The sequence below is a fragment of the Perca fluviatilis genome, chromosome 12, assembly GCF_010015445.1.
Source record: "Perca fluviatilis chromosome 12, GENO_Pfluv_1.0, whole genome shotgun sequence".
NCBI lineage: Eukaryota > Metazoa > Chordata > Actinopteri > Perciformes > Percidae > Perca > Perca fluviatilis.
The window spans coordinates 8,386,623-8,397,669 of NC_053123.1; the positions used below are offsets into that span (position 1 = coordinate 8,386,623).

At 43.4% G+C, this 11,047-nt stretch overlaps 1 protein-coding gene across 1 annotated transcript; it reads right to left on the reverse strand.

Annotated features, from left to right (window-relative positions):
• Positions 1 to 650: 650 nt before the first annotated feature.
• Positions 651 to 10,903, reverse strand: asb1 (ankyrin repeat and SOCS box containing 1). Its single transcript, XM_039818800.1, has 5 exons — positions 10,617 to 10,903; positions 9,202 to 9,340; positions 6,922 to 7,224; positions 5,250 to 5,632; positions 651 to 1,913 (listed from the first exon to the last, which is right to left on the reverse strand). Exons 1-5 carry the CDS (start codon positions 10,711 to 10,713, stop codon positions 1,783 to 1,785), a joined length of 1,053 nt encoding a protein of 350 aa, XP_039674734.1. The 5' UTR covers positions 10,714 to 10,903; the 3' UTR covers positions 651 to 1,782.
• Between the last annotated feature and the right edge of the window lie 144 nt (positions 10,904 to 11,047).

Below are 11,047 nucleotides of genomic sequence, written 5' to 3' on the forward strand. Positions count from 1 at the left end.
AACAAGACAGCAGGCGTTCGAGAAGAGAGAGATAGATGTCAGTCGGTTGAATGATCAAATTAGTGTGCAACACATTAGGACTATTCAACAAGCCACCATATCAGCTGGGTTAAAAAAAAAGATAATGCGTTAGAGAAACTAGCCCTCTTTTACACATTGGAGCTAGGAATAATGAACAGCGCTTCTTCAATATCCACAGAGGGGCAATCTGCTCACCTTCACTGTATCCGTTTCATTTAAGGACACATTTTTGGAAACAGACTTAACTATCCCTGGGTATGAACCTGTAAAAAGGATACATAATGTACTCTATATGAGGGGAATTTTCCTCAAGAGCTGATTAACTTTGCTGGATCAAAAGGCCACACCATCTGCGGGTTGTGTTGCCCTGATATTGACAGAGGGGTGGTTTTCTTCCATTAAATTTAACCGAACCTATACTCCAGAGATTCTGTCCATGACACTGGCTGAGATATTTTGGACTAGAACACATCCTGGAAGGAGTCGTTAGGAAAGTAGAGGGAATCATTCTCTCATGTTCACTGAAGGAGATGGCTAACAGAACAGGAAGCGTGGAAAGTGATTGTACTTTTGAAGACCTGCTGTGCTTTCTAAGAGGTTTTAGATGATACAAAACATACAGGAGAGAATAGAGAATAATTGTACATTTACTGGATGCAAACAAAGAAGAAACCATGCACTGACGTTTCATGTTGTCCAGTAACAATGTGTGAGAAACGACACAAAGCTGTGCAAGAGACAGGCACAGAAGCCAATAGGCGCAACGGACTCGCAGAGAAAGCAGCTTTCTGTGCAATAGATACAAAGTTATTCTATTCAACATGAATACATTTCATTCTGATAGAGCTTTGTTGAATATGCTTAAACAGTACAAGTTTTTCACACGACGGTAACATGTACATTTGTAATTAGACCCAGAATGTAAACTTTTCTCCTAGCAGTGTTTCCGTTGAGACCCAGGACCTTAAATTGCTCATTTTAAGCTTTTGTTCATTTTTCTTCCTTAAAAATCTACAATTTTTACATTTAGTATTTCTGGTCTGATCAATTATTGAGGCCATTTTCCAAAACTCAATGTTAAGGCATGCCCAGCACCAAATGTAAACAGAAAAACGAATAAAAGTGCTTAATGCATCATAGAAGTGGAATTACAATACATATCTTATCTAGAGGGCACTTTTTAATCCTTGCACTTCATGCTAGTGATCACTTAAACTTAAGAATACAGAAATGCTGCACATTTTGCCACATTCGCTCTGGCTGAGAGTTGGTAAAAGGGTTACAATCCAAGTTTACATAAAACAGATAAATGAGCAATTCAAGGAGCTGCATCTGAACGGGATATTTAATATATGGCATGTTTAAGTCATTGCTTCAAACTAAATGACATCCTTATTATGGCTGTTAAGATGAAAAGTGCTATTTGAAGCAAGACCGGAACACAGACCGGTGATTTGGAAAGTCACAAGGCAAACACTTACACATACAGTTACCACAAGTCAGTACTAAGGCTTCATGATAAGTTAAGAAGCACTTCAATACATTATTACAGTAATAGGAAGATTAGAGTATTACATAACTGTTAACTTCAAAATGTTTGAAAAATAATATTAACGGTTTACTCTCAGAAAATAATAAGCAATTAGCAAATTGTGTCCACAAAATGCTCTATTTGGGGGATTGGTGTTGGGATTGGCTGAGGTTGTTTTTTTAAGGTTTGGGTTGGAAGAGCTTTGTAGAGGAAGAGAAGGTGGATGGTTGTCAGTTTTGGTGAAGCAGGAAGTTCTTGATGGGTTGTGGTAGCGGTAACGAGGGTATGTGGTTTAGGCGATTTTTGCCCATCGCTCTGCGGATCCTGATGCGACACAGGTGTGTCAGCCTGCGAGGGAATTCTGGGAAGAGATAAAGCAAAGAGCGGATCTCCTCAGCAGCTGCAGCAGAACCGTACTGGAGGGTCAGGTGAACCCCGATCACAGGTTTATAGATCAGTTTATTTGTCAAATGATCACTCAATTAACTAAATCTGGACCTTTTTACATTGTTATTGGCCAGTCATGTTGTTAGTCTTTTATTGTCTGAGCGGTCTACAAATGGTGAGACACAATGGATATAAGTATAATTCTAGCATGCATAAAGAGGTACCTATGGCATGTAAAGGCAGTTCTATTTCATTCTTACTGACCACCAGAGGCAGTGCTATACACTGAATATCTTCTTCCATCATGCACACGCACAGGTGGAGTACTTCTATCCACAGACCTCAGGATGACCCTGGGCTCGGGTATAACTTCCGGTGTCATGCACGAGATCATTCCTACAAAATCTTCTTGCAAGTGACTGAAAACCCTGGAGGTCATCCAGGATTCACAGCACCGTAGTTACATTCGTAACTATGTTTCAACTAGAGATATTTCAATAACATTTTGTCCTTCCCGATACCGATTCCGGCACCTAAACTTAAGTATCGTCCGACAACGAGACATTAACAAATACATACAGAGAATTAATGCCATAGATTTTCTTTGGGGCTAAATTATCTGGTATCGGATGAGGGCATGGACTCGCGTACTCGCGATACCAGCTATTTAAGCAGTATCTGAGGCGTTTCAGATACTGGTGTATCGGTACAACTCTAGTCTCAAATTGAGAAAACAGATTCACTATGGAAATGTCTAAGTTTATGTTTATTGAACCAAATGGCAATAGACTGGAAATGCTATCCTATTTTGAACAACTTCTGTCAATGTACCTTATGGACCTTTTTCACAACAGGCATTTATATATAGTTAAAGCACATCTCTGATCTATTCAAGGGTCACGACAGTGTGACAGTGAGCCAGTATGCACAATATCAAAAGCCTGAAACTGAAGCTGTTAAAATAGAATTCAGCCATAGATAATTTTTACACCGGTGTCTACTGTAGCATGCCAAAATGTCTTTTTAGAAAGGACCAATGGTGCATGCTAATTAAACCACAGTTGCAACATAAGTCATTTATTAACTCAGTGAGATTATTTCCTCTTTACAGGTGCACAGTGGGACTCACTATTATCCTGGGGCTGCAAAAAATGCACAGTTGCCCACTGATGTAGAATAGTTGATAGAAAGAAGTAGGTTGCTTTTCAAATAAGCAATCAAGTGATCTCCCTAAAGGACCTCTGCGCAAAACTTTTTTAAAAAGTGTATATATTAGTTAGAATTCTATACTGCATGGCGAACAAAGGAGAAATGATTGGATGTTAAGAGGCAACCACAATCAGGGCTTAATTTGAGCCGGAACACACCGGAACATGTTCCGGCACCTCCGACGTTGGATCCGGAACCTTTTTTACTGGATCCGGCACCTCCTGTGTCACCAGGAAAAATTAATCTCCTAAATGAAAAAAATAAATTACTGTTTGTGTAGCGTTCAATGTTGTTATCTGACTTGTTAGTCTTTATTCCCCATTGAGGTTCCACAAAAATCTTGTGTTTGCATTTTCGATGCGTTTTGAGGTGAATTTTGAGGGTAAGACGGAGAGAGGGACGGAGGGAGGGGAGACACTTCAACAGCGCGGCGCTGCACTTCAAGTGACACAAGCGCTTGTGCTGCTTGAGACTGCTGTTATAAAAAGGGGAAAAATGTCAAAAAGACAACAAAGTTTGCTTAACTTTTTCAAATACGCTGGACAAACAAGCAAAAAGCGTTTCTGCCGATCCAGAATGTGCAGACCACGGTGGGTTTCTTGGTTAATTTAATAGTCCGATGGATAATTGCTGCTTGTGAAAACGATTGTTGCAGTGTATTTTTTTTATTTTTTTACATTTCACACCGATGCAGTACATGCTCTGAAATAAAAATAAACATTGCCCTGATGTACACACAGCGTTGTTTAGGTTTTTTTAGTCAGAGAAGCTACGTAGGCCGTGTCATTTTTATTTTTTTGTTCCGTTACCTCTTTCTGAGTCGCCGGATGCGCTCCGGGACCTCCCACAAATTAAGCACTGACCACAATCAGTAAAACTCAAAACACATTCATTTGACAATTAAAAATCAACTAAATTACATTGAAGTTTCTTAAAAAATTATTTCAACTTGTTAATAGTAATCGGCCTGGAATAGTGCTCGCTGGGATTTTTCCTGAACTATCTCCTGACTACCTCTAACTCTGTATAAAACTCTTCCTTGAACTATTGGCTAGTAATATACAGGGTGTATTGTATGTTGTATGTTTTTTGATCACACACAACTAAACAAAACATGCAAGAATTAAATCCCCCTTACAATACCACGGACATTACAGTGCCAGGCATGCCAAAAGACTTATTTATGAACTTCAATATTCAATGGAAAATAATCTCAAAATGAATAAAAAACACATAAAACACAGCGCTTTCAAGCCGCAGAGCGGAGTTCTCTTCGCGGCGAAAAACTAAATTACTTTCACTCTGGAAATCTGTGGTCGTTCCTCGGGAGTGTTTTAATCCAAACCCCGATCGTTTTCCTAAACTTAACTAGTCGTTTTGAGCCTAAACTTAAAGCAACACCAAAGAACTTTTCCTCTTCGGTCCCCCTACAGGTTGGAAGCGGAATTGTGTCCATTATGTCTCATTCAAACTAAAGATCCGATCTGGCAAACTTACATAGTGCGGTTATAGCCGATAGAGGGCTGCAAAGCGAGTGCAGAAGTGCCGTTCACCCTGTTACGAGTTGATGAACCACTGAAACGATTTATTTTAAGGTACAAGGATCTTTGGTGTTGCTTTAACTGTCATCGCCGCATGACGCTCACTTTTTCTGGCTTAACTCAACTCCCATGGGCCCTGAAAGGTGCCTGTACCCGGTTCAGAGTCAACTATTGGTGGCTAAACAACTGCCGCTGGTAGCCGGCGTCCCGGAGCTCCCTAGCGGCTAAATACAACCAACAACTGCCACTCAGATTTTATCGTTCTGTGGCACTATGTGCTCACATTACAGCGCTTTACTTGGTTTAAAATAGCCAACTTCTATTTTAGGTATATACTGTAATATGGTCTATTGGGGGTCACTTTGAGAGGGGGGATACAGTTTGTCCCCACCAGGGATAAAAATAATTCAGCAGAAGCAGGGATATATGTGTGTGTGTGTGTGTGTGTGTGTGTGTGTGTGTGTGTGTGTGTGTGTGTGTGTGTGTGTGTGTGTCCCAAAAATCGCACCCTGGTAATATAGGTCCTCACTGATGCCTGTATATTCACAGATTTTACTCACTCCTCGCCTCCAGGAGGACCCTGAGCGCCTCCGGATCCACCTTCCTCCGATTAGGACCCTCCAGCTCCGTCCCGTCCAAGGGCACGAGGGCCGGGTTGGCCCCGTGGTCTAGCAGCACGCGGATGAAGGCCACCTCACATCCGTGTCGCAGCACAGCATCCAGCAGGCAGGAGGCCAGGCCGCGGGTCAGGGCCTCCTGGCAGACGGGCCCCGTGTAGTTGAAATCAGGCTGAGCGCCGGCCTGGAGCAGCAGCTTGAAGCAGTGCAGGTGGTGGTAGGCGGCGCTGATGTAGAGAGGACACACCACCAGCGTGTTCAAGGTGCGAGCACTTAAAAGGAGCCGGGGACCCAACTGGTGGTCCATGTCTACATCAGCATTGAACCTGGATGGGGGGGGGGGACCATGGATACAGTTTTACTTTTCTTTTCTTTTTTTTATCTGGATGCCCTCTGAAGAAAATACATATATACTAAAAAAGTAAGTAAGTGAAGTTTATTTAAATAGCACCTATCACAGACAGAGTCACAAAGTGCTTCACAGGCAAAATAAATAAATACATTTAAACAAATTGATAATCATAAAAATCACAGTAAATCAGAGTAATACACCAGTAAGAACAGAACAGCTAGTAAGCCCTGATTGGTTAACTGCAAGATTATCTTGAAATAATATTAGAGAAGGCATTTGCTACAAATGTATGGGTCACATTTTGCCAATATATTGTGCATGTGAGTCTAGATCAAAACTTTGTGGGTAAAATGGACACTTTGTTTCCGTTTTAGAATGTCTTTCCTGTCAAATATTGACGTGTCAATGTGATTACTGTCCCATGTGGGCTGCTGTTGTTGACCAGCGGGAGCCTATGATTTGATTTTGTGCATTTTGAGAAAGATGGAAGAAGCTGTCAGGAAATAGCCAAACTGCTGCCTGAAGCAGTGGAACACATTGCATCACAGAGCAGTAGATCAAAATGCTGACCTCTCGACAATCTAGCCTCGTGAGACCGTCCTGATCTCGCGAGCTCCAGTTTTCCACTCGCAGATCAGTCTGGCATCTTGAGACAGAGAACATTTGGAGCCGTTCGCCAAACGACCGGGCCAATCAGAGTTGGTTTTGAGGCGGGTTTAGGTGGTGATAGACAGATGGTTTATCCAATCAGCTAACCAGTATTTTCAGACAGCGGTAGCCCTAATTCTGTTAGCTGCTCGCTAATGCTTTTTTTCTCTTGGATCCTTCTTTTGGAATATGGACCGGGAACCTGAAAGGGGGACTTTTTGTTCGTTACACAAACGGCAAATATCCTTTACCGACATGTTGCTTGCTTGCTGAGCTAACGAGCTATGCTTTGCCTGCAGCAGCAGGGGCTTGTGGTTGTATTTTCATACGCCGTTGATCTGATTGGTTGATCACCAACATAGGTGATAGACAGATGGTTTCTCCAATCAAGCTAACCAGGATTTTCGCCCCTTCCCAAAAGTTCTCCGACGGAAAGTTCCCAGATGGATATGCCGAGCAAATGCGAAGCAATCCATCTGGCGGAGTCAGATGGACTGTTGTGTTTCTCATGACAAAATGACTCAAACCGATTAATCAATTATCAAAACAGTTGTCGATTAATCAATTAATCTTTGCAGCTCTAGAGGTTTTAGACTGATCCTCTCCTAACCTCACCTGATGAGTTCCTGCAGTACGTCCAGCCTTCCCACCCGGGCAGCATGGTACAGCGGGGTGCTGCGGTGGTGGCGACTTCCGTTGGGATCGGCTCCGGCTTCAAGGAGGATCCGGACGCAGTCCAGGTGACCGTTCACCACAGCTACGTAGAGGGCCGTTTGACCTTTTACATCAACTAGGTCCACCTCGGCTCCCTGGGCGATCAGATAGGCCACGCAAGCAGCATGTCCCGCTGTGGCTGCGATCCGCAGAGGGGTGCAGGGCAGACAGCCACAGCACCAAACAGACTTCTCATTGATGCGCCTGGCACAGTGGGAGAGAAGGGACTGGTTATTAGCTGTATCCTTAGATCCAACATATTGGATTTGTCACGCTCGCTCTTAGGTTTTTGATGATTTTTTTTTTTTAAAATAAGGGCGTACTCACACTTGGCCCAGTTGCCTTGAACCGTGCCCGAGCGTGATTGTCCCCCCTCCCCACTCCCCCGCTGGCCTGCACACACACACTGCAATAAAACATTCAGGGCCACAGCATGCTTACAGTACGTCATTACATTGCCGGACTCGCTGACAATAATTCCTGTTCATCTGTAATGGAAGAACCAGCCCTGGGCACGTTTAGCGATTTCACTGATGTGTACCTAACCCGAGTCCAACCGAACTGTGCCCTGGCCCACCTCTTTCACTGCAGGGGCGGCCCTGGCTCAGGTGGTAGATCATCTGCCAATCGGAAGGTTGGTGGTTCATGTAGTTCCTGTACTATGTAAAAGTGCTTTGAGTAGTCGTTAAAGGTCCCATGGCATGAACATTTCACCTTATAAGGTTTTTTAACATTAATATGAGTTCCCCCAGCCTGCCTATGGTCCCCCAGTGGCTAGAAATGGTGATAGGTGTAAACCGAGCCCTGGGTATCCTGCTCTGCCTTTGAGAAAATGAAAGCTCAGATGGGCAGATCTGGAATCTTCTCCTTATGAGGTCATAAGGAGCAAGGTTACCTCCCCTTTCTCTGCTTTGCCCGCCCAGAGAATTTGGCCCACCCATGAGAGAGAGACATCATGGCTTTCAAACGAGCAAAGTGTCAGTTGGTCAAGGCAACCCCCCCCTCTCCTCCTCAATAGCTACAGACAGAAATGGCACATACTAAGGAACGCTCATTGTGGGACTGGCTCTAGTGGCTGTAATTCTGCACCAAGGCTGAATTTCGGGAAAGAGACTTCAGATACAGTATTAGGGGACCACTAAGGTCTATATAATAGCATCCAAAGAGCAGCATGTCATGGAACTTTAAGACTAGAAAAGCGCAATATAAATAGTCCATTTACATTTCAAGCGGGCCCGGGCAAGATTTAGCATACTGTGCCCGGGCACTGCATGGAGCGGACACACTAGTCAAACGAACCGGACTTTGGGGTCAAACGTGCTCGGGCACGGTTTAACTGGGCCAAGTGTGAGTACGCCCTAAACGCAGGCCAATGACCATAAAACCACATTAAAAACACTAATGTCTTAAAAATATCATTGCTGTGTGGTCATCACAAACTAAATATTTACAACAGCTACCTGCTAAAATGTACTGCTTTCAACACTACTGCCTCCAGCATGTTGGGATAGGGTGGGCAGGGAGAAAAAACGTGTTTTATTGAAATACCAGCATGTTGTAAACCACATGGAATGGAGATGGACTGCCCTAAGCCAGTAATAATGGGTTGGCTGGGTGTGGAGTATGAGTGCTGCATACAACCACAGTGGGATTGGGGTTAACTGAGTGCTGACCACTGTACAATGGTCCCGTCTGGTTCTGACAAGTTTCAGTACCTGTATGGATGGTATCCCAATGCCAGTGAAGTGTTTGAGTCACAAACTATCAACCACGATTCACATATTGAGAAAAGGATGTGTTTGGTTATAGCACAGTAAGGCAATAAGGACATGATATGGCGTGTGTTATGCAGCACAAGACTGCTTTGCGGTAGAGATGTGTAAGGGCATATTCTGTACAGCATGTGTGTCTCTCAGGCTGTCACTCGGCAATCCTACCGAATAAACCCACACAGCACAGAAACCACAAACCACTTAGTGCCACACATGAACACTCTGGACAAAAGCTGCCAGTTCTGCAGTGAGATGGAGCACACAGCACAGTGTGACCGTTGAGGGACAAAGACAATTCTAAACGTCTACAAGAACAAAATAAAAAAATAAAAAACACTTTGTTAACAAAAGTGCAATACTAATGCAACCAAATGATTATATTCATATTATAAGTATTCCTCCCTCCCACCGTCTGAAGCTGTCTTCCTGCAGCAGGTTCCTCAGGGTGTCCAGGTCTCCGACGTAGGCCGCATTGTGCAGCCGCATGTCATCCTGCTCCAGAGGTTTGTCGCAGAACTGCTCCTGGAGCCATTCCTTTAGGTTACGGCCTGGTGAGGACACACAGATAAGAAACTGCCAAACTATGGCTTGTTGTGCAATCAATACAAAATACTGACATTGCTATTAGTCTACAAAGCACTATCATATCTTTTAAATAAGCTAATGTATGCTATGTAGTTAATTGCTTGTTTTCAGCACAGATCTCCAATTGTTTTCATGTTTTAGACTGTATAGTGAAAATACACCAAGCATACTGCACATGTTTGAGAACCCTGCATTTCAGAGGGCTTTTCTCACTGCACATTATTTTGTTGCATAACTGTACAAATGTCCCTGCTAAACGTGGCAAGAATTAGTGATTGTTGTAAAATGTCAGAACTAAATCCAGAGCCCTCTGACACAGTCAAGCTATTTAAACACAAACTTTCTTTTTGTGTACCTTATTGTAAAGTGTTACCTTGCCGGGCTGTAGCGTTGACTTGCATTTTATTGTGCAGGTGTTACTATTATTGTGCCCAACACTTGTAGTAAATATGCATTCAAAGCTCTAATGGTCAAACCCAGGGGTCACCAACATGGTGCCCACGGGCACCAGGTAGCCCCCAAGGACCACATGAGTAGACCTCAGGCCTGTTCTAAAAATGAAAATGTAATATTGATATTATCTGTTTCCCACCTTGTTAAGTCATTGTTGATAATTATTGTGAGAAATCATTAACATGATCAGTGTCTTCACATAGATGAGTATCATTAATCATTGATAATCATATATAACTAAAGGCAAACTGAGCTAATTTGTTATTTCAGAAGAGTGTATCAAACTGGTAGCCCTTCGCATGACTCAATACCCATGAAATAGCTCTCACTTTCAAAAAGGTTGGTGACCCCTGGTCAAACCTTTGTCTAAATCCATTCATTATAACTATGTGTACGCTATGACAACAAACATTCCAGACATAGTCCATATGAAGATGTTTACTGACTCCATGAGCCACACCTCATTACACAGACAGGAGTCATCCTCAACAACACCACATCTGGGTTGACATCTGTGTCATAGATGTTGCTATGAGTGCATAAGTCGCGTGGATTGTTGTTACATTAGACGTTAGATTCTTAACACATTCACAGAAGTGGTGCTTTTAACAAGATTAGGGCTTTGGCTTGTTTTAGATCATTTTTATTTTGGGGGGTGGGAGGGGGGAGAGATTCGGATAATTGGCCCAGCAGCTATCTATGGGCCTGGTTATTGTTGTCTTCCTGTCCTCTTCCACACCCTGCCCATGCTGGATACATGCTGATGAATCATTGAGCCATGGTTACCTGCAGCAGTGGCACTGGGCAGATCGGAGACAGTGATGAGCGGAGGGAAATTGATACTGGGCGGCTCGTCAACATCCGCCTCTGGACCGTCGGCCATGCTCCTGAGACCGGGTTGAAATGTCACACACCGTCAACCTGGAGCTAGTTGCTTCGGCAGCGGATCGACGCTGGTTCCCCACAGTGACGGGAAAGCCGACCGAATCAGAGAAGAGACATCATAACACACAAACGTGACTGTGTTGATGGTTGATGACGGCGCCTGTGCGAGCTCACTGCGCAACTTCCTGACTGCGCTCAGCTGGACGGGTTTAAAGGGGCAACGTCGCTTTTTTTTTTTTCAGGATACCGCCACTGGAAAATTAAATATATAATATAATCTCTTTTTCTATGATAAATACTGTATTGCATGAAACCAGCCAGGGTTTTAGAAA